The sequence below is a fragment of the Mirounga angustirostris genome, unplaced genomic scaffold (assembly GCF_029215605.1).
Source record: "Mirounga angustirostris isolate CCGP_5_RB_7025 unplaced genomic scaffold, mMirAng1.0.hap1 SCAF_9, whole genome shotgun sequence".
NCBI lineage: Eukaryota > Metazoa > Chordata > Mammalia > Carnivora > Phocidae > Mirounga > Mirounga angustirostris.
Window position 1 is genome coordinate 100,542,708 of NW_026991717.1, and position 27,838 is coordinate 100,570,545.

A 27,838-nucleotide genomic window follows, 5' to 3' on the forward strand; every position below is an offset into this window, starting at 1 on the left:
AGGTTAGAAACTTGTCCAAGGTTTATTCAGCTGGTAGGTACTACAGTGAGTCTTTAAGACCCAGGTTGTTTGGCTTTGAAATCTGTGCTCCTAACCACTGAGCTATAATGTCTCTTTATACCAGCTACTAATTAAAAAACTAGAAATGTATTCCTTCCTAACCTTAGTCATAATGATAAAGAATATCTTTGGCTTCTACACATCTGAATTTTCAACATATTATGTTCCTTCCAACATATAAAATCATCCTCAAGTCTGAGCCATCTGATTTTATTTTACTACAACCCCCCTCCATTCCCGCCCCTGTGTACTCTGCTCTCATTAAGTGGCTGCATTTGTATTAAATTCTGCTTAGAATAATAACCAAAAATGCATGAAATAATTAAATCTTGTTTGTTCAAAATTAAAGAGGAGTTAAAGACTTTCCCTAACTTTTAACTACTCTCTTATCAAGGCGTCAAAGACTTGCTCAGGAAAGTACTGCTGATGATGATAACCAGAGTATCTTACCAGGAAACACATTATGCCCTGGGCTGAAATACTATCAAAACAGTATCTTCAATCTTCTTTTCCATGTGTATGATATGTAGCAGGATGGGGGCAATGGTGGAAATTATGGCAGTAAATATAAACTGTATTTTCTAGAAACATTTTCATTTCATGGAAATACAATATTAAGACCACAGCAAGCTAAATGTGGAAATGTGAAAGTCATTTATTTTTTAAAAACCACGCACTACAAAGACAACTGAAAGCCATATATGAAGAAATTTCTGAAACAAACAAAAGAAAAAAATCTCATCTACAAAATTATTTACATGTTTAGGGTCCATATAAAAAAACATGGTCCCTAGTCCAGTACAGACATAGAGAAGAGTCTATGGTAACAAATCTGGAAGACAACTTCTATAGTACTTCTCAGTACATGACATAAACCAAATGAGGAAACCCCTTGAAGGTACTTCAGTGCTCAGAGGTTTTAAGGCCTTGGCTTTGATGATTTTGAAGGTAAGAAACAAAATCAAACTGGCTTCCACTGGGACATGCCAGTAGCTTCAAGTCAGTGACTAATCACAATGTTTTGGAATGTACCTCCATTTGCGGGCAGAGCAATCTGCAGAGATGATGGTTTTTACACATGCCCTGTTCCCTACACCAATATAATTACTACATTATCTCATAAAGACAAATAGTTGTCACTAAACTCTTTTAAAAATACATAATGAGTTTTCTAAAGATTTTTTTTTAAGTCCAGGTTCATCAATGATGAGTAAAAAATCCACTACCTACTTTCCTACTTTCTTTAACTCTATTCCTGCTTAAATGCAAAAGCTGACAGTTTCTGATTGGTAGAAAGATCTAAAGGTTTTTGCTTTTTAGGCAAATTCAGATTCTCCTTTGCTTTTTCTTTCTCATTTTCAGTTTCATGACTTTCATCAACCACATGTTTTCGCTTCTTTGCTTCAGCTCCATCACTTGTAGTTCCTCCTTTGGCCTTGGAAGCCCATGCCTTCGTCAAAATATGGGAGGAGAAAAGAGTTTTAGGCAATAACGAAGAAATAGGAAGGAAATGATTTCCTTACTTTTCCAGGTAACAAACCCATCTATAAAAAGCAGTATTTAAAAAAAATGCAGCATAGGGCGCCTGGGTGGCTCAGCTGGTTAAGCGACTGCCTTCGGCTCAGGTCATGATCCTGGAGTCCCTGGATCGAGTCCCGCATCGGGCTCCCTGCTCGGCAGGGAGCCTGCTTCTCCCTCTGACCCTCCCCCCTCTCATGTGCTCTCTGTCTCTCTCATTCTCTCTGTCTCAGATAAATAAAAAAAAAAAATCTTAAAAAAAAATGCAGCATAATTAGCACTTGAATTTTTAAGCTAATCATTAACAGCCCTCAGTTAACAAATCTCTTATTACTTAATTGCAGAGCATGTTAAAAAATTTACATTCTAGGGCACCTGGGTGGCTCAGTCGTTAAGCATCTGCCTTTGGCTCAGGTCGTGGTCCCAGGGTCCTGGGATCGAGCCCCGCATCGGGCTCCCTGCTCTGCGGGAAGCCTGCTTCTCCCTCTCCCACTCCCCCTGCTTGTGTTCCCTCTCTCACTGTGTCTCTCTCTGTCAAATAAATAAAATCAATCTTAAAAAAAAAAAAAATTTACATTCTACCTCTAATATTTCAACCTAAACTCTGCTTGTATTTAACCATATTAAGTGCAAAATACTATAACTGCAGGTACTTTCTTAAAAATGAAACTTTTTGAGATTATTCACATGCAGTTGTAGAAAATAATACAGAAGGATCTCGTGTATCAGTTTCCCAGTTTTCCCTAATGGTAGCATCTTGCAAAACTAATGTAATATCATAACCAGGGTACTGACATCAATACAATCCTCCTTTTTATTTCTACTCCTATGTGTGTGTGTATGTTAATTCCAAAGTAGATTCTACATTCAAGATACAAAACAGTTCCATCACAAGTATCCCTCATGTTGCCCCCAAAACCTACACTTCTCACCCAGGCCCCAACTCCTGGTAATCGGTACTGTTTTTCATCCCTATCACTTTGTCATTTCAGGAATGACATTTCAGATATTCTTTCAGGACTGGCTTCTATTCACTAAGCAAAGAACCTTACAAAGCTCAGTCGTTTCCATCTGTCTCTTATTGACTGATTTTTTAAGTAGGCTCCACACCCAGCATGGGGCCCAATGTGGGGCTTGAACTCACAACCCTGAGATCAAGATCTGAGCAGAGATCAAGAGTCGGATGCTTAACCAACTGAGCCACCCAAGTGCCTCTCCATCTGTTTCTTAAATCTATTTTAATATGTAATAGTTCCTCCTTCTTCCACTTTGTTTCCTTTCCCATTTCGTTACTGAAGAAAAGGAACCCTTTGGAGCTGCAGAATTTCTCACATTAACAGATTGGATTTAAGCAAATGTTTAAGGTTTACCTTAACAATACTGATTACATTTTTAAGTATTCAAAAACACAATCACAACTTTTACCAAGTCTCTTCCTCTTCTACTGCATAAGACCATTCATATGCCATTTTATCTATGTCTTTAGAATTTTTATCCTCTTATTCATTCTTATAAAAAATGAGAAGCACAAAGTTGGCAGGGAAATTCTAATGAGGATAGAGGTGGTTCAACCAGTTTCTAGCTTCCTCATTTTGTAATACCTTCATTCCTAAAACCCAGTTTATCAAGGTAAGTATCTACTTCACCAGGTGCCCATGCTGCATACTGTCATCCCTGGGGAAGTGAATCTGAAGATTTAATTGACATTCCTTCCCCTTGCACCAGAAAGGTACTCCTAGCCCTCCCTCACATGGCAGAAATTACATGAGGAGCAATAGGTACCAGCCACCTGTCCTAATTTCCAAATGAAAGGCTATAACAGAACACCACCTTTCCCCCCAAAAAGCAGTATTCTCATTCTGGGTTTTTCTGTTTGTTTGTTTTAAAGTAAGCTCTATACCCACAGTGGGGCCTAAACTCACAACCCTGAGATCAAGAGTCACATGCTCTACTGACTGAGCCTGCCAGGCAGCCCAGTATTCTCACTTTGTATTCAATGTGGAAGTACATAGCATTTTAAAAATTTCTGCTTACAAGAACCCTAAAGTCCAAACATGTGAATTAATTTCATTTTTACTTATTAATTTGCTTTTGATTTAGAAGTAATGTACTTTTTCTTGGGGTATCCTCCTAACTTACATTATATAGGAACTTATATACAGATATAAACAGTAAATCTGACCAAAATTCAACCATCAGCACTAAATAATAATTATTACACATCCATACGGTCAAAGCTGACATTTCAGTTATTTAATTGCCTCTCCACCAAGAGTTTATACCAGAATATCTGCAATTTCCAAAAACAGAAAAAGGCATTTTCTGTAAGAATTTTTAAAACCTGGGATTTACTAAGATCTCAATCTCAGCAAAATCATCCTTACTTTCCTTTCTTCAGCTGACAATACTCGAAATCGAATCATTCCTTCTTTTATTATGTCTGCTTCATCTGAAAAGTCAGGATTGTCAGACAAAATACTACTTCTGTTTTCTTCCAGCCACATCTGGAACCCAGTCTTTGGCCTAAAATAGCAATTATGTGAAAATATTTTATACTTAAGATGCAGTTTAAAGTGCTTTATGATTTTTCAGGTTAGTAATTAACAATTAGTCTTTGCATACCTATATAAAGTAAGAGAGACACAATTAATTATACTTGTTAATATTCATACTACACATTACTTAAAACTGCCAGGAGACCATGGGAAAAATGAACTGAAAAATACCCTGTAAGGTCAATTCAAAGATTTTACTTACATTTGTATTTTCCAAGTGGAGCAACCATGAACTCTACACTTCCAGCTCTTTTTAGAATACTGACACGCCCAAGGTCTCCAATTCCACTCAGCCCCTCTGTGCCTTTTTCCAAGTATCCTTGGTGGGTTCTTTTTCCATTTCCCAAACCAGCTATTTGAAATTTTTATCTCTCTCAAGATCTTTACCCATCCCCTCATCCTTGCTCTCACAGCTCTCATACTACATTGGCAGACAAATAGGATACAGGCAAACAGGAACTCTCATATTGCAGGAGGTACAGAAAATGATACAACATCAATGGAGAAAATTTTGGCAATATCTATTGGAATTACAAGTGCACATTAACTTGAACCATACAGGAATCCATCTTATAGCTATATGTATATGTGAGAAATGACATTCATATAAAGTTATTCATTGTGGTACTATCTGTATTAGCAAACCCCAGCAACCACCTTCTGTCCACCAGTAGAGAACTGAATAAATTATGCCATATCCATTCAGTGGATGTGAAAAGATTAAAGAAACTCTTCATGTAGTAATATGAGATGTTCTACAAAAGCTGCTAAGTGAAAAAAAGCAAGGTACAGAATAATGTGTAAGCTACCATTTCTGTAAAAATAAAAAAAAAGATAAATATAAGTGAACATGCACAAATAATTCTGGAGGGCTATGTAAGAAATTTGTTGTAGTGATTGTGAAGAGGGGAACTGGGTGGACAGGAAAGATATTTACTTTTTTTTTTTTTTTTAAAGATTTTATTTATTTATTTGAGAGAGAATGAGAGAGCACATGAGAGGGGGGAGGGTCAGAGGGAGAAGCAGACTCCCTGCCGAGCAGGGAGCCCAATGCGGGACTCGATCCAGGGACTCCAGGATCATGACCTGAGCCGAAGGCAGTCGCTCAACCAACTGAGCCACCCAGGCGCCCAGAGATATTTACTCTTTATCACACATTTTTTTTCTACCTTTTCACTGTTTCTCCCATGTAACTATATCTATTTTAAGATAAACAAAAAAAGAATTAGAAAATATGTACAATTTATTTTTTTGTAAAGATTTTATTTATTTATTTATTTGACAGAGAGAGCAGGGGGAGCAGCGGAGGGAGAGGTTCTCGAGAAGCAGGCTCTCCGCTGAGCAGGGAGCCCGAGGCGGGGCTCGATCCCAGGACCCTGAGGTCATGACCTGAGCCGAAGGTAGGCACTTAACTGACGGAGCCACCCAGGCGCCCCAAAATATGTACAATTTAAAACACATGTAATTTATCAGGGCATACCCTAGTAAGTAATATAAATAGACATTAATCAATATTTATGGCTTCCTTTCCTTAAAATTATGTGTTCAGAATGTCCACTACCAGTGTCAATGTATTGTTTGTAATAATGAACAAGAGAGTTGAATAATTCTGTACTGCTGTTTCTGTATGCCTTTTATTGGGATATTACATCTTAAGAATAATAAATTTGGGGACACCTGGGTGGCTCAGTCGTTAAGCGTCTGCCTTCGGCTCAGGTCATGATCCCAGGGTCCTGGGATCGAGCCCCGCATCGGGCTCCCTGCTCCGCGGGAAGCCTGGTTCTCCCTCTCCCTCTGCCCCTGCTTGTGTTCCCTCTCTCACTATCTCTCTCTCCCTGTCAAATAATAAATAAATAAAAATCTTAAAAAAAATGAATAATAAATTTGTCTGTGTACTGACCTTTGGTTTTCAGTGTTTTGAGGACACATAGCTGGTGTTTCAGATGATGTATTTTTAGGATGTTCTTCTTTCACATCCTCAGTCTTATCAGTTTGGGAAGTTCTTTTCTGGAAATAGGATGCTGCAGATGCCTGTAAAAACAAACATAATGAATACTCCAACAAAATGTAGTACAATTTTATATACTACAATCAACTTTTGAAAAATGTGGAAAAATGTATGTAGAATTCTTATACCAACACGTGAAGCCCTGGGGTTCTCAACTGAACATAAACATGACCAGAGACACAAACCCCCAAAAACTACAAATTCCGTATTTTCTAAATGCTGAATTTTATTATATGAAATGGAAAAGATAGAAGATCTACTGTACTAATGACAAATCTGGGATGAAATACCAAATCTGGGATGAAACTAGAAGGCAAAATCAGAATACAGAACAAGATTGGGGCTAGGTACTACAGCATCATCATTAAACAAAGATATGCATCAGAATCATCTGGGAAATTTTCTTAAAAACCAGACAGGTGCCTGAGTCCCTGGGCCCTGAGTATAAATATATATATATTTCAAAAAGTGATTCTGAAGCAAAATCAGATGAGAACCACTACCCTCACTAGAAAATCAATAATAAATAACTGGAGCCTCCTGTCTCATACCTGAAAGAGTGAACAAAACAAACAGATCATGTACTGCTTATTGCTGATGTGGGTAGTTGAAATAGTACCTGCTTAGACTTTGGCTTTGGAACTAGAGGCTTTATAACTGGAGACTTTTCATTATTTGTAGCTCGATTAAGTGCAGTAGATTTCTTGGATGATTTGTTCATACTGTCTAAAATATTACTTGAACGTGGTGAATTCACTGAAGTGGCTGGCTCTTTGGAATTGGCTGATACCTAAAGAGCAAACTACTATTAGCATTTTTATGTTTAAAGAAGAAAAAAAAAAATCCCAAGAGATTCATTTTTCCTTAAAATATCTATTAGGTCTATACCATGGTCTCACATTTGGAATTGAATACACTTTGTACAATACAAATTAGACTGATACACATATTAAATATACCACATCCCCATGGAAAAGAGGGAATATCTTTCAAAACCATTGGTATTTAGAAGATAAGTAGAACATATAACTCTTAGCCCAAGTGTGAACTAGTGCTGCTTTCATCTGTTTTCATAAAGATCTGCTTCAGTCTTCAATGCCTCCAAGTCTGGGGAGTGTCATCTGGTGGTTTGGAAATATTTCTCTGTATAAAAATGTATTGAAACACATTTTAAATATCACTGGAAAGAGTTTACCTTGAAGGGGTTTACTCGTCCTTGGTTGCTAGAGGTAACTGCACCTTTCATAAGAAAGAAACCGTCACTTAATAGTGGTAAAACATAGAAGACTTCTGACTTCTGTAATAACAGATGGAATATTTTAATCTGTATTATACAAAAACAAATGTACTTTGCAACTTTAAAATTATTAACAACCATATAATGACCCCCTACCTATTTCCAAGCCAAAATAAAAGCTTTAAATGGGAACTATCCCAACTTTCACTATGAAATATACCAACCCAATATATATAGATCTATCCTTTTCTCCTATTACCATGGAAGAATGGTGCCTTGTTTTAGCTAAGGTTAATAATTTCTCTACTTGTGCTCTAGATTCCATCCCCTCCTGCTTTGTCAAGAAACTTGTCCTATCAATGGCTACACCATCTTTGGATGTATACCATCTTTTCCCTCTTTATTGGCTACTCAAGTTTCCCAACTTCAACAAACAAAAACAAACCCTCTCAACCCCACATCCCCTCCAGCCACCATTTTTAATTCCCTCCCCTATAAAGCCAAATTCAAGAGCTGTCTACACAGCTATTCCCAGTTCCTCACTGTTCATACATTCCAACATCCAAATAATATGGCTGCCAGCCCTACTACCCTATAGAATCTGCTCTTGCTAAGGACACAATAAACTCCATGTGGCCAAATCTGGTGGGTAGTTTTCAGTCATCATCTTATTTGACCCCCTCAACAGCATTCTACAGAGCTGAGTGTTCCTTTCTTCCTGATATTGTCTCCTCCCCTTGACTTCCGAGATTCCGCATTCCTATCTGCTTCCTCTCTTAATCTCATTCTCTTTTGATGATTCCTCTCCACCTAATATTTAAATGTTGGGGATTCTCTAGCCCTTAAGCTCACTTTTCTTCTCACTTTATATCCTCCTCCAATGCTCCCTCACCCATGCCCATGATTTAAATTGCTATGGTTATGCCAATAATTTTCACTTTATATATGTTCCTCCCAGACTACTTTCCTGAGTTCCTAACCCAAATATCCAATAGTAGTTCATCATCCTCCTACCTAAACCTGAGTTTCCCTAGTGTTTTCTAACTCAGTAAATGGTACCATCATTCATTCAAATATTCAAGCCAGGAAACTGAGTCATTCTTTACACTCTGAACTTCCATATTCTCTACATTTTTCTTCAGAAACACATCATTTTTTTTCATTCTTTCTCCCATTAGTCACCACCACCCAAGTCCAACCAATATTCAATGTCACTTGGACTGCCTCAGTAGTCTCCTTATGTGCATTCCTCCTCTGCCAGTATGCACGCTATGCCTCTGCTTGAAACCTACAACAGCCTCCCAGCGACCTCAGAATAAAGATCAAAATTCTTACTGTGGCCTACATAGATCTGCATGATTTAGCTCCCGCCAATCCCTCCAAAACCACTCAGCACCACTTTTCTCTGCCTCTGTGCTCTTCACACCACTCTTACAGTCTTCACAAACGCTGTTCCTTAAGTCACACACCATTCCCTTGCTTCTGCTCTCACCCATCTTAGCCTAGCTGACTCTTACTCATCCTGCAGGTCTCTGCTTTAAACATTCAATGGAGGCCTCCCTTGGGGTCCCAACCAATCCCTTACCACTGACTAGATTACAGGACACTGTTATATAGGCATTTAATAAATATTTGTAAAATTAGCAGTTTTACAAACAATATTTCTGATAAAAACAAACCAAGGGCAGAGGGATGGAGGTGGGGGTGGGGGTAAGGGGTGTATTTGAATAGATATATCACTTTAAAGACTAACTTGCACAATTTTGATATTTCAAAATCACAAATATTTCTTACCTGACTTAACAGCTGGCACATCAGAGGGATTTGTACTTTTGGAAAACAGATTCTGTCCTATAAAATAATTAAGATAATACAATGTAAGTAAATGGGGAGATAAAGTTATTCTCTATAATCAACAATCAGCAAAGATGTCTTGACAAAGCACAAGTATTCAATTTTCCTCAGCTAAGTAAAATGGGGAAAGCCACAAATATAACATTTCTCATCTTTATTTATTTATTTATTTAAATATTTTATTTATTTGACAGGGAGAGACAGAGCGAGAGAAGGAACACAAGCAGGAGGAGTGGGAGAGGGAGAAGCAGGCTTCCTGTGGAGCAGGGAGCCCGATGAGGGGCTCGATCCCAGGACCCTGGGACCATGACCCGAGCCAAAGGCAGATGCCCAACGACTGAGCCACTCAGGTGCCCATTTCTCATCTTTAAATTGCCTTAAAAATGTATCTTATGGTATGCCTGGGTGGCTCAGTCAGTTAAGCATCTAACTCTTGATTTCAGCTCAGGTCATAAATTCGGGGTTGTGAGACTGAGACCCGTCTGGCTCTTCACTCAGTGGGCAGTCTGCTTCTCTCCCTCTGCCCCTCCCCCCACTCACACACATGCTCTCTCTCAAATAAATAAATCTTTAAAAAAAAAAAGTATCTTGCCATGCTTATGTAATTCTGGTTTTTCTTCTTTATCATCAGCTTCTCTGGTGTCCTCTGCATCTTCTTCAACTTGGTTTCTGAGTCTTGGCTGGCTCCACTCCGTAGCAGTATTACTGTAACTAAAAGACAATATATTATTCAATAAAGAGCTATGCAAAGACCAATTTAATATTCAGAGTGGTAAAGAAAAATCTAAGCAGCTGATTATTTCTTACCCAGCATTCAGCTCTTTTCTGAAATCCTCCTCTTCCTCTTCTTCTACCTGGGTTGTTGCCAATTCAGCTGCCTTCTCCACAGCCAGTTCACTAAGTCTTTGGGCCAATATTAATCTCCGGGAACGAGAAGCGTATTTAATGGCTAAATTCACAGCATTCTGAGTCATTAAATCAGCTAGTTCCACACAACGGAATTCCCGATCCAGTTTACAAGAAAGCTAACCAAGAATGGAAAAAAAATAAAATCATGTCAAGAGAAACTTTTTATTTTTATTTTTTAAATTTATTATATTTATTATTATGTTCAATTAGCCAGCATATAGTATATCATTAGTTTCTGATGTAGCATTCAATGATTCATTAGTTGCATATAACACCCAAGAGAAACTTTAAAAATAAGAGAATGATACTAGTAGTAAAACTGAGAAAAGTTTTCTAGATAATGTATCTCACTGATTCTAAGATGCATATTTTTATACATTTTAACATCTCTGAAAGTGGCAAGCATCTCACAACTGATGGTGGGTCAGAGTTTAATTTGCAGCATTTTTTTAGGCTTAAATAATGGTGCATTTTACAATCAATAATTGCTTAGATTCAATGAAATGTTTTATGATTTCAAGCTATTAATTGCAAGGGAAGTAAGATATTCCTTTAAGATTCACATGTGGTTTTCTTAACCTTGCTTCACTGCCCACCCACCCTCACCCCACCCTCGCCAAATAGGGCAGCAAGTTCAAAGAAGGAATAGATTGTAAATGATTTGTTATTACTTTGCCCAGAATTGGTACACAAATGCTACTAAGTGAGTTTGGGTGTGGGGAAGTAGATTTATCCATTCGTTTTTAAGTGTGATTGTCTATGATCTCCAACTACCAGAAATAGTTGTATAACTTCCAAATTAACAACTTCCTTTTTCTTGCTCTATTTTTTATATGTAATAATACAAAACAAAGGGCATTCATTTAACATCTTAGAAAATACTTGACTACTTTTCTTTTGGTATGAATTTTGACAACTCAAAGTACAATGTAAGGAAAATTAGTACTTCAAAGACTACTAAGGGTTTCCTAATTCATAGGGTAGAAGGATTATTTTGTTAGACAGCCCACATCTGATGCATCAGCACAGAAGGCTTAACCAGTCACCTGCATGTCCTTTTCAAGTTTTCTACTATCACTAATCTATAAATAGTACTTCTTAATCAGGGTAGCACTCTGCCTCAGAAGGCATTTGGAAATGAAAAGTAGTATGGTTCTCATAGTAACTAGGCTGAACTTCTGGCATTTGCCAGGGCTACAAGAATGCTAAAGAAGACCTGACCAGTCCTCAAGCTACTGATAAGATAACCTGCTGAAAACCACTGTTCCAGAGGAAAAGCTCCTGTAATGCTACATGGTAAATAAACCAAACAGATTTTCTTACATGTGCTGTGGGAAGTAAAAAGGTTATTAGTTCCTAGACCATAAATGACATTTTATAAAAGGAACAAAACTTACTCTACAATAAGCTAATTAAATTTCTTTAATACTAAACTCAAGGCAGTGTCACATAATGGTGACAATAGTGAATACCACCTTTTGCAACAACATGATGGATCTAGAGAGTGAAATCAGTCAGAGAAAGACAAATACCATATGATTTCACTCATATGTATATAATTTAAGAAACAAAACAAACAAAGGAAAAAGAGACAAAAAACCCCAGACTTTTAACTATAGAGGAACTGATGGTTACCACAGAAAATGTCAGTAGGGAAATGGGTGAAATAGATGAAGGAGGTTAAAAGTACACGTATCTCAAAGGCAAGGGAAACAAAAGCAAAAATGAACTTTTGGGACTTGATCAAGACAAAAAAGCTTCTGCACAGCAAAGGAAACAGCCAACAAAACTAAAAGCCTATGGAATGGGAGAAGATATTTGCAAATGACATAACAGATAAAGGGCTGGTATCCAAGATTTATAAAGAACTTCTCAAACTCAACACCCAAAAAACAAATAATCAACTCAAAAAATGGGCAGAAGACATGAACAGACACTTCTCCAAAGAAGACATATGAAAAAACAGACACATGAAAAAATATTCAACACCATTAGCCATCAGGGAAATTCAAATCAAAATCACATTGAGATACCACCTTACACCAGTTAGAATGGCAAAAAAAAAATTTTGGGGGGGGGGGTTCTTTTGTTTAAATTTAAGTTCAATTAATTAACATATAGTGTATTGTTAGTTTCAGAGGTAGAGTTCAGTGATTCTCAGTTGCGTACAACACCCAGTGCTCATTTTATCACGTGCCCTTCTTCATGCCCACCACCCAGTTACCCCATCCTCCCCCACCTCCCCTCCAGCAAAAAAAAATTAACAAAGCAGGAAACAACAAATGTTGGAGAGGATGTGGAGAAAGGCGAACCCTCTTACACTGCTGGTGGGAATGCAAGTTGGTACAGCCACTTTGGAAAACAGTATGGAGTTTACACAAAAAGTTAAAAATAGAGCTACCCTACAACCCAGCAATTGCACTACTGGGTATTTACCCCAAAGATACAGAAGTAATGAAAAGAAAGGATGAATACCCACCATTTGCATCGACATGGATGGAACTGGAGGGGATTATGCTAAGTGAAATAAGTCAAGCAGAGAAAGACAATTATCATATGGCTTTACTCATATGTGGAACGTAAGGAATAGCATGGAGGACATTAGGAAAAGGAAGGGAAAAATGAAGGGGGGGAATCAAAGTGGGAGACAAACCATGACAGACTAAAAACTCTGGGAAACAATCTGAGGGTTTTAGAGGGGAGGAGGGCGGGGGATGTGTTAGCTTGGTGATGGGTGTTAAGGAGGGCACGTATTGCAAGGAGCACTGGGTGTTATATGCAAACAATTAATCATGGAACACTATATCAAAACTAATGAAGTACTGTATGGTGACTAACATAATAAAAAAAAAGTACACATATCTGCCTATGATCTTAGTTACAAGGTAATGTCTTAAATATTTTATTTATTTTTTTAAAAAATATTTTAACTGCAACATCAACTGGGAAACAACTGAGTAAGGTAGAGAATTGCTGAATAACTGTATTGAATACCTGAAACTTATACAACACTGTAAATTATACTAGAATTAAAATCTTAAAAATTAAAAAAAAAAAGATTTTGATGTTGTGGAACTTGGTGCTAATTCACATACTTTTAAGGAATCCAATCTATAGAAAAGTGTAACTTTAATTTTTCCAGCATATTTATTTTACTCACCGCAAGCATTTTCATTAAAAGCTCCTGTTGTTCTTTTATTGCTTGATTTTTAGTGCTTTCTTCATATTCATAACCATTTTTAGCTAAATAATCAAGGTGATTGTGAAACATGATGGAACGCCAAAATTGTTCCTACAAAAGTGGAAAAAACTGCTTAAACTACCAGCAAGTGTTAAATATTTATCTTAAGATAACAGATTCTGGGGGCGCCTGGGTGGCTCAGTCGTTAAGCGTCTGCCTTCGGCTCAGGTCATGATCCCAGGATCCTGGGATCGAGCCCCACATCAGGCTCCTTGCTCAGCGGGAGGCCTGCTTCTCCCTCTCCCACTCCCCCTGCTTGTGTTCCCTCTCTCGCTGTGTCTCTCTTTGTCAAATAAATAAATAAAATCGTTTAGAAAAAAAAAAGATAACAGATTCCGAATAAAATAATTTTTGAAATACTCTTTGTATAGTTTAGTTTGGAATTCAAATTTTAATGTGATACCAAAGCTTAACTTCATCTTCTGTCCTTAAAAAAGGGAAATATAGCATTTTAAATAGTTTCTTAGCTATCATAGTTAATGCTCAGAGAATTTGGTAAACTATTTTTTAAGAGCTGGTTTGCTATTTGTTTAGATTAACTAATTACAAGATTTCAAATGACTTTTGATGGCACAGGGCTAGGACTAAAGTGAGGCAAGCCTGGCCTAAAACACAATATTTATGGAGGCCTGCCCTCTCAGGCACTCACCCAACTCTGCGACTGAGAGCCTTACCCTGATGTTCATACCCATTTACCTCACAGACAAAATCCCTGGAAGCAGTGATGGCAATCAGGTACCCTGGTGATCATAAGCAGTCATCCTCCCTCCCTGCTACCACTATTTATTTAATTATAAAGTAATGAGTATTCAACACTGGTCATCAGGGAAATTTTTAAATGTCTACGTCACAGGCATTATATTATCAAATTCAGAGTGTCAAGGTAAGATTTCCACATACCTCCATTTGTCCTTTCTCTGTTGCAATCTGACAATAAGGAAGCTTAAAGGATAATATAGCTACAGCAGGGCGCGGAAGAGTGGGAGGAAACCGAGAACCTTTGCAAGGAATGCACCTGTCAGTAAAAAAAAAGTCTCACCACAAAAACTTCCACCCAAATCATAAAAACTGTTAAAATATAAAATTTCTTAAATTCAGTAACTTGGAATAATATTATGCCAATAGCTGGCTTAATAATATACAACAAATTACTCTTTTTAACTTCACACCTGATTAGGTTTAAAAACTATTTCTCCCCATGCATTTCAAGAATTTCAACAATCCCTCCTCACATCAGTTTTTCCTTAGCAAACTGCCCACTTTTAAAATAGGGCAGCTGTGCCATAAAGACTTGTCAAGGGATCCATGTTATAAAACAGATCACCCAAGATGAAATGCTGATAAAGCATTTCACTTTTATTTTATCAGTTTGGTAAAAGTGTCAAATAAGAGAAAAAGATGGTGTTATGTCCAATACAGATAAGTATCTATTACTAGATATTGGTAAAAATGAAGCAGAAAATCCAATATATACCTGGTTATAATATATACCTGCTCTGCTAAATCAATGGTTGCCTTACGTGGTAATAAATAGCTCAGTGGGCAAGAACTTTGTCTAAACCTTTTCTGATTAGGATATGTAAGGTATTTAAAGACGACCATCAGTATGAATACTAATGCAATTTATTAATTAAAAAGCATTCATTAATCACAGAATGATATACACACGTAGAATACCCTTTTAACTTATGTACTCCAAATTATTTATAAGAAAACCACTGGAAAACCATGCTCACACACTGTAAGTACCTTGGGTGAATTTTCTAATTTTTCTAGTCATTTAAAAATATAGTACAATAGTCAATGCTTATTAATAACCACCCATTTATAGTACAGCCTTTTAGTCATGGCTTAAAGTCATGATTTTCTTAAAGGGAAAATACTAAGTAGAAATCAGATCCTCTGGTATAAATTTTTTTCATAAGTGTCTAATATTATCAAATGCCCACTAGAATAATTAAAAATTAATAAGTGGCAATACTCAGGAATTTTTTTCAAACTACAGAGGCCCCCCCTTCCTAGTAAGATTTGAATACACCTTCTTTTTGTGACCATATAATAAAAATACAAACATGTTTTTAGAGCTCCAATATTTTTGAACATATAATTTCATTTCTTCTTCCTCCCCTTTTATGATTTCATGTAAATCAGTGGTTGTCACCACACAATGTGAGGTAGCAGTGTGAATACTTGAAAAAAATCTCTTGTAGCAATTCTGTCATTCACAAAAGCCAGTGGTTTATTGGTCATGCAAAATGAAAACAAACATGTGCATTCAGAAAGGAATAAGTCTAATTATATACTTATATATGTATATTAACAAAATCAGAAGTAACATTGGGAGTAATCTTAATTGCCTTAACATTTATTTTTCTATAAAAATACATACTCTCTTGTTTAAAAACATTTTATAGCTCAAATATTTTATTGACTTAGTCATAGTAAGCAATTGTCACAAAGAAAAATTAGGATTTTTTTTTTTTAAAGATTTTATTTATTTATTTGAGACAGAGAGAATGAGAGACAGAGAGCATGAGAGGGAGGAAGGTCAGAGGGAGAAGCAGACTCCCTGCCGAGCAGGGAGCCCGATGCGGGACTCGATCCCGGGACTCCAGGATCATGACCTGAGCCGAAGGCAGTTGCTTAACCAACTGAGCCACCCAGGCGCCCGAAAAATTAGGATTTTATTTATAGTTTTTTCAAGCCACATTTACATCAAAGCAGAGTACTAATTCACATTTCTTATCTTTTAAAGACTTGAAATAAAAAGACCTGTTCTCCATTAAATATCCCTTTCATGGAAGAAGAGGAAAAGCAAACTCATTTGACTGCTAATTTGGTGGGTTCTGCCTACAATGAATGAGCTTCCTGGAAACTGTGTGGCTAAACCATCTGGAGGAGAAAATGGAAAAAATAAACTACGGTTTACTAACAAGACAAAATTACTTAAATTCCTTTTCAAATAAATAATAAAACTTGCTCTCTTACTAAAGGAAGAGTTGAAAAAATATCAGACTAGAGAAAATTGGGGCCAATGTCCAGACTAAGCTTCCCCCAGGCAACAAGTTTTGCTTTGTGTCCTGGGTTGCATGGAGGAGACTTTGTTCACAACTTGTTTAGAGCAGTTACTCAGGAGTAGATAATGATTTTACCAGCCAACTCTTCCGCTGCTGGCCTTATTTACCTTTATGTAGTGTAGCACATATAGTCAGTACTATAACAAATGCTAGTTAAACAAACAAAACTCAAAAAAAGAATTTGTTTTCAAGCATGTTAAATAACTCTTAAGAGCTTTTAAAAGCTAAAGAGAAAAGGAAGGGAGGTAGATGTTTGTAGAGAGCAAAGTAAACTCAGTTATATATTAACCAGTAGTGATCATGAAAAAAAATCTTCAGAGGAAACAATAAAGACAGTTTTTGCTAAACTGATGTGCGTTTCAAATGGAGACAGAAGTGACAGCTTCTATAGATTAGTAATTACTCATATTCATGATTAAAGGCAGGTGTTTTGTATGGACTCAAATGACGTGTTTTTAATTCTTTTATTTATATCCCTAGGAGTTGAACAGTTAAGTCATATGCTAACTATTTTTAACCGTTTCAGGAAATGCCAAATTGTACCAGTTTATATCCCCACCTAGTGCTGGTTAGGGTTCCAATTTCTCCATATGCTCAACAGCACTAGTTATTGTCCATCTTTTGGATAATAACCATCCTAGTGGGTATGAAGTGGTATCTCTGTGGTTTTGATTTGCATTTCCTTAATAACTAATGATGCTTAATAACTAATGAATATCTTTTCAGGCGTTATAAGCCACGTGTGTTTTCTTTTGAGAAATGTCTATTCAAATACTTTGCCTATTTTTTGAGTTAACTTTTTTTGAGTTTCAAGAGTTCTTTATATATTCTGATACACATCCCTTATCACATAAATGATGTTTCATCTTTTAAAAAATCTACATAGTATTCTACTGTACACTTGTACATAACAGTATTACCTATTCTTCTACTAATGGAAATTTAGGATTCCAATCCTTTGCTAATATCAACAATCCTACAATGTAGGATATCTTTTACATGTATCATTCCCACACGTGCTAGCCTCAGTACTTCCTAAACTTTAATGCGCACACAAAGCACCTGAAGATCTTGTTAAAATGCAGGTTCTGATTCAGTTAGGTCTAACTGATGCCTGAGATTCAGCGTTTCTTTTTTTTTTTTTTAAGATTTTATTTACTTGAGAGAGAGAAAGTGTGCGCATATGCATGTAAGAAAGAGAGCATGGGGGGGTGGGGAGCTAACATGGGGCTCGATCACAGGACCCTGGGATCATGACCTGAGCTGAAAGGATATGATTAACCAATGAGCCACCCAGGTGCCCTGATATTTGGCATTTCTAATAAGCTCCCTGGTGATGCTGATGCTGCTGGTCCATGGATCACACTTTAAATAGCAAGTACTAGTATATATGCTGGACAAATCCTAAGGCAGATAAAAAAGCACATGCATTTCTAATTCTGGTAGTTCTTGACAAATTGCCTTCCATAGGGATTGTAACCAATTTATACTCCTAACAGCAATTTTAAGTTTGATTATTTCCCCCCAGCCTCACCAACTAAGAGTGTTATCAAATTTTCAGATTTTCCTCATTTGATAAGTAAAAAGAGAATTCTTTTTAGTTTTGATTGTATTTTTCTTATTTTGGTATCTTTTCATATATTCAAGAGCCATTTTTATTTTCTTTTCTAACTATTGCCTTTCTTGAAATAGTCTACTTATAGCTTCTGTGATATGACCCTCTTCAAGTGATTTTTCTCTTATTTGCTTAGCTAATATTCCTTTTCCTCATTCAAAAGCTCCTTCTCCCAATATCTGACCTCTAAATGTTGGAATTTCTAAGGGGTGGGTTCCGTGACCTTTTTTGTTTCTTTCCCTCTAAGTGATCTCGTTTATTACTATGACTTTAAATACCTTCTATATTCTGGTGATTCCCAAATTTGTATCTTACAATCATGTATTACAATACCTTCCTGATATCTCCATTTGGAGATCCTGCAGGCATTTCAAACTTAACATACCCAAGAGAGAATTCGTTTTCATGTCTCTTATTTCTGTAAATGGTACAACTATCCATCTAGTTGTTTTAATTGGAGACACGGGCGTCATTATTGAGTCTTCTCTCTCACTCCCAACACCCCATCTATCACAAAATCCTACTGTTTCTATCTCAAATCTAGTTTCCTTAATTTCTACTGCCCCCACACTAATTCCAGCTATACTTATAGCTCAGCTAGATGACTGCAAAATCCTCCTCAATGTTTCTGAATGGAGGCACTGATAGCACTTGGGGAAGGATAATCTGTAGTTGAGCAGGTCCATCCTGCACACTGTAAGATGTTTGACAGCCCTGGCCACAGCTCTCTAAATGCCAGGGTAACTCCTAATCATTGTGATGGCTAAAAATACTACCCCACATCTCCAAACATCCTCAGAGAGCAGGATAAATCCCCTGACTGAAAACTGGGCTCCCTACTTTGTCTTTCCATTTACCACATGTATTTTTCTTTTTATAGTATAAATCAGATTACATCATTCCCCAGATAAAACTGTAGAATGGCTTCATGATACAACTTCAAATGAAATACTAACTTCTCTATATGGTCTATAATGCAGCCTGTGTCTAACTTCCTGATATCATCATGGACTTAGGCCTCCCATCAACCCTCACTTCTTGTATGCTAGCCACATTTACATTCTTTCAATTCTTTAAACATACCTAGCTCTTTCTGACCTGAGGACCTTTATACATGCTGTCTATTCTGCATGGATCATTTTTCACTCCATTTTGCCCAACAGACTCCTTGGCTTTGGGTCTCATTTTAATACTATCTCTATTAAGAGTCCTATGTGACCATGCTACCTAGAATGTGCCCTTCTGTTATTCCCCATCATGGGTCTACTCAAGATTAATTTGTGGCATTTATCCCAAATAGTAATTAATATTTACTTATTTCTGTTATCTATCTCCCCAGTCTAAAAGCTCCATGAAAGCAGAGACCTCTTTGTTCACCAAGTACCTACACAATACCACTGCCAACTATTTAGACCAAGAAGATATCAGGTGTCAAAAAAGAGGAAAATATTTAATATCGAATAGAGACTATACAGATTGAGTTTTACACTTGCAGTCAACTACTAAATTTCTATTAGCCCTCTCCCTGGTTATAATTACTGAGGCTTTTAAAAATCTCAAAAAGCCACTACATTATTCAATTCTAAATCATAGTTTAAAATAAAAGGCTGTAATAAAAGATGAAATGCCACATTTAGCCAGAACTCCCTTCCCTGTCTGGCTGAAATAATACTATAGTTACACCAATAAACTTTTGTTCAGTAAGTTCTAAGTCATGTTGAAAACTTCAAAATGAGTATAAACAAATTTCTAAGCTAGTGAATATGGAAAGCAAATAAATGAACTAAGGTAAAGGACAAAAAAAATTTTTAAATACCTTTAAACAAAAGAGTACAAAACAAAAAATTTCAAAGTACTTTTTAGAAAGAATCAACTAAGCACTTTCTAATAGCCTACCTCAGTTGCTGGGGATTTTCATGGATACCAACCACCCAGTAATGATCAGATTTTCCTTTGCAGTGTTCTCTTGTGTTACATATGGGAGTCCATGTATTACCAAGCCCTCTGTTAAGCATTCGAACAATGCCTTCTGAATCTGTGTAACAGGGGGTACCTACACAGCAAATGAAAAAGAAATCACTCGGGGGAAATAGCTACATATTTGTGAAATAAATCCTATTTAAAAAATACATACCAATGATTCAGTTGTCAATTCAAAAGCAAAAAGGTGAATAATTAAAGATCATTTCCCACAAAACTTCATTAACTACACAGAGTAAGATCTAACTGAATAAAAGAAAAAAAAAATTGCATGTGATATGACTAAAATTTATCCAAGAGAAAAAGCTGATAGTTTCAGTGAGAACTATGCCACCTGCTGGAATATAGCAGTATTTGTAAAAGACAATTTCAGTAAAAAAAAAAAAAAATTTAAACCTGAATCTGAAGTTTCGCTAGTTAAGAGAGACTTGGAAAAATGATCAGAACCTGATGCACAGTGATGATCTAAAGATCTCTGTCTGTAGTACTCTTCTTCCTCTTGCTTTCTTGGCCTTGTCACTGTTGTGTTTCCCAACTCCTCCTTGTTATCCATAACAAACTTTTAGAGAAATGTATTTCTCTCTTTGTATGTTTTCTAACCAGAATTCACACGAACAACAGATCTTATACATAAAACAATGGCTACCTTGCCTAACAATTCGTTTCCCACTGCCAACATAGTAAAGGAATTTAAACATACAATATAGACAATTTGCCTTAAAAAAACAATTAGGAATAAAACAATGGAACAATTTCTACTTGAAAAAATGTCTTTAATATAAATAAATGAGTTTATCTTGCCTTCAGCTGAAAATCCAACCCACACTAGGTAGGATTTCCTCGTAAGAGGAAGAGGATCACCATGTAAAATTTGTTTTTTCTTTTTCCCCAGCTCTAGCAGTTGAACTCCAAGGCACTGATCACCATCAAATCCTGCACCTAGTGAGAATATATAAATAGAAATCAGGTATCAAAGGCTATTTAGCTATAAAGCAGTCTAGAGTACCTTCTGTGAATTGACTTGATTTTGTGATGAATTCTTATATTAACTAACACTACCTTTTATGGATAACCCACCTGGTCTGAGGTACCATTCAGGTATTAGAAGCAGAATACTACGTTACAGGGACTATTTATATAAAGTGGTATTAAGTGGTAATTCATTCACCCAAGAAGTATTTACAAAGAGCTTACTATGTGCCAGGTACTAGGGCTACAATGGTAAAGAAGACATGTCCTCATGAAATTTATATTCAGGTAGGGGAAGACTAACTTTGAAAAAGAAAAAAAAATGTGAACTATTATCAAAGAATTAAAATAATAATGTGACACAGAGTGTCAGGCTGAGTGATTATTTTAGACTGGACAGTCAGAGGTGGCCTCTTTGAAAAAGTGAAATTTAGCTGAGATATAAATTGCAAACTAGTTAGGGGAAAGAGCTATAATATAGTAAGCAGAAGGAACAGCTAATGAAAAGGTCCTAAGACGGGAACAAGCTTGGTAAATTTGAAGAACACAAAGAAGCTAGTATGGCTAGAATGAATAATATGAAAAAGTGGCAAAAGATAAAGTTGAAGAGGCAGGCAAAGGTCAGATCATGTAGGGCGTTCCTAGCTGTGATACAAAGTTTGATTTTTATTCTAAAGCAATGGGAAGTCATCAGAGGAATCTGAGCAGAAAAGGGACATGTTCAGATTTATGTTTTTAAAAGATCACTCAGGCTGCTATATGGAGAATGGACTGTGGAAGGCAAGGACTGAAGCTAACAAGCCAGTTACAGGGCTACTAGTTCAAGAGAAGACATCTGGGTTGGACTGGGGTTTTAGTGGAGGAGATGCAAAGACGGTTTGGAATGTTTTTACTCGATGGAACTGACACGGTGATACAACTTCACTGATAGGGTGATGTAGAGGGATGAGGGAAAGAGAAGAATCCACGATTCGTTTCTGCCTTGAGTGGCTGGGTTAATATAATAGTATGCCATTTACTCAGATGGAGAAAACTAAGTAAAAGGCAAGGTGGAAGGTAAAAAACAAAAACAAAAACCCAAAGGTTTTATTATGACCAAGTTAAGTTTGAAATGTGTATCAAAATTGTACAAAGAGATTTGAAGTGGCCACTGGATAAGTAAGTCTGTAGATACAAGGAGAGGGTAGGGCTGGTGATACTAATGTATAAGTCATGTACACACAGATATATTTAAAGCCACAGGCCCTGGGGTGCCTGGGTGGTTCACTTGGTTGACTGTCTGCCTTCAGCTTGAGTCATAATCCCCAGGTCCTAGGATCGAGCCCCACATCAGGCTCACTGCTCAATGGGGAGCCTGCTTCTCCCTCTCCCTGTCTACCACTCTGCCTACTTGTGCTCTCTGTCAAATAAATAAATAAAACCTTAAAAAAAAAAAAGCCACAGGCCTTAAGGAAATATCCCAGAGTAGTTTCTCAAACTGCATTTTTGAGCTATGAGTCAAGAAATCAATTTAAAGTTACAAAGAGTGTTTAAAGGAAACCGAAATCAGGGGCGACTGCCTGGCTAAGTCAGTTAAGCGTCTGCCTTCGGCTCAGGTTAGGATCCCTAGGTCCTGGGATTCAGCCCCGCATCAGGCTCCTTGCTCAGCCTGCTTCTCTCTCTCCCTCTGCCTGCTGCTCCCCGCTTGTGCTCTCTCTCTCTGTCAAATAAATACATAAATACATAAATACATAAATAAGATCTTTAAAGAAAACGGAAATCAAAGAGTATATACTGTCCATGAGACTTTTATTTCAGTTACATTTACAGATATATACAGAATAGCAATGTAGAACGTACTTCTTATTAGGGCTAACAGTCAAAAGACTGGAAGCTCCTCATCTAGAGAGGGTACTAGAGAAGAGAGGCTATGACAGAGTCCTGGAGCACTCCAGCTAAGAAGCTGGCATAGGAGGTGCAGCCAGCAGAACATCTGCTTACCTGAGTTATCAGTAAGAAAAACATCCGGAGTGATGTCACAGAATCTAAGAAAGGAAAGTGCTGGATGGGGGATGGGTAAAATAGATGATAGTGATTAAGGAGTGCACCTGTTGTGATGAGCACTGGGAGATGTATGGAATTGTTGAATCACTATATTGTACACCTGGAACTAATATAACACTGTATTTTAAATATGCTGGAATTAAAATTTAAAAAAAGAGAGAAAGATGGAACTAGAGTGTACTGTGCTAAGCAAAATAAGTCAGTCAGAGAAAGATAAATATCATATGATTTCACTCATATGTGGCATTTAAGAAACCCAACAGATGAACATAGGGGAAGGGAAGGAAAAATAAAATAAGATAAAAACAGAGAGGGAGGCAAACCATAAGAGACTCTATAGTTAAGAGAACAAACAGGGTTGCTGGAGGGAAGGTGGGCAGGGGGATGGGCTAGATGGATGATGGGTTATTAAGGAGGGCACTCGTTGTGATGAGCAGTGGGTGTTACATGTAAGTGATGAGTCACTAAATTCTACTCCTGAAACCAATACTACAGTATTTATGTTAACTTGAATTTAAATAAAATTTTTAAAAAATAGAAAAAGAAAGTGTTTCCAATGGAATGACCAAAAAAATAAGCATAACAAGATTATCAGTAATCTTTTTTTTTTTTTAAAGTAAGCTCTAGGCCCAACATGGGATTTGAACTCATGGCCCTGAGATGAAGGTCACCTGCCCCGTATCAATCATCTTGATAAAATCAGTCTTGACAACATAGTGGTGGGGACTGAAGACAGAATATGAGGTGAAGAAAAGGAAGCAGCGACTTTTTAAGTCATATTCAAGGTGACTTGCTCCTGCACGCTAGAAGTTAGTTTATTTTTTGAGGCATTTAAACTCTGAAAACTCTTTTAAGATTTAGACATGGAAGTAACTAACCTTGGAATTCTTTCTAGAACAGTTTCCCTATAAATAAAATATTTTCATTTTCATTGCATTTAGTGAATACAACAAAATTCTGTACAAAGATGACACTGATTCAAATACTAAAATGAATGCAAAAGCAGGTATATAACCCAAAACAACAGAAAGAGAAAAAAAACTCAAGTAATTTTCATTTTACTTCAGGTCCCGGTAAAATTATAAAAGACTAGAAAAAAAATCTACCTCTATGATAAGCAATGAAAAGCTGTTCTCCATGTCCTGCCATTGATACTACAGGCCCAGGAAGACTGAAGAGCTCTTTCTGAACACCTCCAATAGTGAACAATCGAAGGAGCATGGCACTGGTGGCAGCAGCTGCCCATCCCAGACCAAGACATATAGCTTCAATATCTTCATTCTGAGGCATGTCTACTATCCACTCTTTGCTTGAATCCCAAGAACTAAAGTGCAGACAGTGAAGCTTGCTAAAAATTGAAACAAGACAGAAACAATCAAACTTTCATACTTGATATTTTATATATATAAAACTAATCATGATACCCAGTGACAAAACCAAATAGCTAATTTTTTTATTAAACATAAATAGTACAAAAATAGCTTTGAGAAAGTAATTATGAAATATCCTTAAAATGAACTATATTAAAACCATTAACAGTTACGTTAACAGGGAAATGCTCATAACTTAATGTTTCACTAACAGGAAAATGCTCATAACTTAATGTTTAGTGAAAACAGGCAGACTAAAATCTGCAGAATATGATCCTAGGTTGCAAATGTGCAGAAAAATCACAACTAAATTTTTAAAAAGGGAAGAAGCATCAAAATGTTACAGAAGAGTTCTTTCACTGCCAAAAAAATTTAATACAGGAAAACAAAGGAAAAAAAGGAAAAACAATCACACATAATCCCACCAGCAAGATCCCACCACTGCTAACAATTTGATATATGTTTCCAGTCTTTTTTCTTTGCATACATACATACATGTAAGTTATTAAAGTTAAGCTTGGGAATGCAGATACTATAGTATTTGGAACCAGAGGTAGTACTGATTTTCTGAAGAGTAATTTTAAATTCAATTTTATTTTATTTTTTTAAAGATTTATTTATTTATTTGAGAGAGAGAGAGTAAGAGCAGGAGCCGGTGGGGGGGGAGGGAGCGCAGCAAAGGGAGAGGGAGAAGCAGACTCTGCTGAGCAGGGAGCCCGATGAGGGGCTCAAACCTAGGACCCTGGGATCATGACCTGAGCCAAAGGCAAACACTTAACCAACTGAGCCACCCAGGCACCCCTAAATTCAATTTTAAAATGAAAAATAACATTGTATATAGCTGTGAAATAACATATCCAGGAAAATAGAGAAAGATACCTGAAATCAAAATTGCACATGGAAACAAATGTTCTAATTATGTAAGACTCTGAGTTGGAGACACTGAGGCAACAGTGTTTTATTTTAGTGAACTAATTTAATTCAATAATGAAGTATTGAGTGGATTTTACAATGTGTAAATTAGGAAACTATTAAAATGTTAAAATGTGTTTTTCAGACTCTAATGCATACTCAATCACCTGTGGATCTCATTAAAATGCAGATTTTGATTTAGGTCTGGGGTGGGGTCTGAGATTCTGTTTTCAACAAGCTTCCAGGTGACCCATGCCCCTAGTTTGTGGACCACACTTTGAGCAGCAAGAAGCTAATGTATCCAATCAGGATTAATTTCAAATCACCTCGGAGTTGGTAAAATCTATAATCAAGTATATAAGCACTAAAATCAGCTGAAGAAAAGAGATCAGGAAAAGGCAATCTGGCTAAAATAACTGAAAGCTGAATAAAAATATTTTTTCTTCCTTAAAAAAAATATGGATAGATTCAGCATTTCACTGCTTTTCCATCATAATTCTGTTTATGTATCTACTTACCAAATATTGTTCTGCCCCCTCCCTTTTTTTAAAAGTTTCAGTTCTAACCTATAGTGACAAAAAAACCTCCAAAAACAAAAAAAACAGAAAAAAACCCAGGTCAGTAGTTGTCCAAGGCTGGTATTAACTGCAAAGGGATACAAGGGTACATTTTTGAGTGATAAAAAATATTTTGAGGGGCACCTGGCTGGCTCAGTCAGTAGAGTGTGTGACTCTTGGTCTTGGGGTGGTGGGTTCAAGCCCTACATTGGTGTAGGGATTACTTAAAAATATAGGAGCAATGTCCACAATAGCCAAACTATGGAAAGAGCCCAAATGTCCATCAGCAGATGAATGGATAAAGGAGATGTGGTATAGGGACACCTCAGTGGCTCAGTCGGTTAAGCGTCTGCCTTAGGCTCAGGTCACAATCCCAGGGTCCTAGGATCGAGTACCGCATCGGGCTCCTTGCTCAGCGGGGAGCCTGCTTCTCCCTCTGCCTGCCGCTCCCCCTGCATGTGCTCTCTCTCTCTGACAAATAAATAAATTAAAAAATATATATGTGGTACACACACACACACATACACACACACACACGATGGAATATTACATAGCCATCAAAAAATGAAATCTTGCTATCTGCAATGACATGGATGGAACTTAAGTGTATTATGCTAAGCGAAGTAAGTCAATCAGAGAAAGACAATTATATGATTTCACTGATATGTGGAATTTAAGAAACAAAACAGAGGATCATAGGGGAAGAGAGGAAAAAATAAAACAAGATGAAACCAGAGAGGGAGACAAACCATGAGAGACTCTTAATCATAGGAAACAAACTGAGGGTTGCTGGAGGGGTAGGGGGGGTAGGGGGATAGGGTAACTGGGTGATGGACATTAAGGACGGCATGTGATGTAATGAGCACTGGGTATTATATAAGACTGATGAATCACAGATCTGTACCTCTGAAACCAAAAATATATTTTATGTTAATTAATTGAATTTAAATTTGAAAATGTTTGAAAAAAATTAAAAAAAATAAAAAATAATTTTTTGATTGTGATAGTTATTACCTGAATACACACACATTCGTTAAACTCATCAAACCGTATACCTAAAACAGGTATATTTTATTGTACATGAATTACACTAATAAAGTAAATTTAAAAAGGAGGCAGGGGTTTATACAAAAAGAAATCTAGAAGAATACATACCAAATTGTTAACAGTGGTTACATCTGAGAGTAGAATTCAGGGGGGAGTTTTTATTTCCTAAAAATCCTGTACTGCTTTTTTGTTTACAATATATATATTAAATATTATATGGAAATAATTATAATAATAATTATATAATATACCATATTATATACATCTGTATATTATATGTATATATCTTACAATAGTAATGAAACAGAGTAACAATGTTTAATCTAACTCTTTAATTTCTCTTGCAATTACAAATTGTGAATTGTGTCGTCAACTCCTCCCCCCTCCAACGCAGGGCTTGAACTCACAACCCTGAGATCAAGACCTGAGCTGAGATCAAGAATCAGATGCTTAACCGACTGAGTCACCCAGACGCCCCATGTCATCTGAATTTGTAATTAGAGAATGTAAAGGACAGGACAATTAGGCAAAAACAGACATGTTCTGAGGTATTATGTATGAAACTCTTCTGTATCTAACAATTCAGCAGTGACAAACTCTTCCTAATAATCTGGAATTTACCTTGCGAGTTCATCAGTGCTTTCACATGCCAACAAAACAGCTTCATAAGAAAGATCTGCTACTGTGTAATTCAAACTGTTTGATAAGTGTGTTGCATGGTGTATGGAGGTATCATGGAACTCCACATCTATGGCATTGTCTTGTTCATCATTATAGCAGCGAATAATTCCAACAGAGTTCCACACCTACAAATATTAAGGTTAAATACAAGTCTGAGAAAAATTAAAGGTCCTAGAATCAGTAAACTAAAGTAGTACAAATTAAT

General features: G+C 36.7%; 1 protein-coding gene across 4 annotated transcripts in view; it reads right to left on the bottom strand.

Annotated features, from left to right (window-relative positions):
- Positions 1-695: 695 nt before the first annotated feature.
- Positions 696-27,838, bottom strand: part of WDHD1 (WD repeat and HMG-box DNA binding protein 1) — a 59,355-nt gene continuing 32,212 nt past the window's right edge. For 3 of the 4 annotated variants that reach the window (XM_045900902.2, XM_045900906.2, XM_054513717.1), the window contains 14 exons: positions 27,574-27,758; positions 24,173-24,414; positions 20,856-20,993; positions 19,971-20,127; positions 14,283-14,397; positions 13,302-13,433; positions 10,040-10,257; positions 9,825-9,943; positions 9,173-9,229; positions 7,337-7,380; positions 6,761-6,931; positions 6,034-6,164; positions 3,963-4,101; positions 696-1,510 (listed from right to left, as the gene is read on the bottom strand). In XM_045900902.2, the coding sequence (XP_045756858.1) occupies positions 1,310-1,510; positions 3,963-4,101; positions 6,034-6,164; positions 6,761-6,931; positions 7,337-7,380; positions 9,173-9,229; positions 9,825-9,943; positions 10,040-10,257; positions 13,302-13,433; positions 14,283-14,397; positions 19,971-20,127; positions 20,856-20,993; positions 24,173-24,414; positions 27,574-27,758 (2,049 nt within the window). In that variant the 3' untranslated portion in view covers positions 696-1,309. The remainder of the gene's footprint in view (positions 1,511-3,962; positions 4,102-6,033; positions 6,165-6,760; positions 6,932-7,336; positions 7,381-9,172; positions 9,230-9,824; positions 9,944-10,039; positions 10,258-13,301; positions 13,434-14,282; positions 14,398-19,970; positions 20,128-20,855; positions 20,994-24,172; positions 24,415-27,573; positions 27,759-27,838) is intronic. The other variant, XM_045900903.2, reaches the window with a different exon arrangement.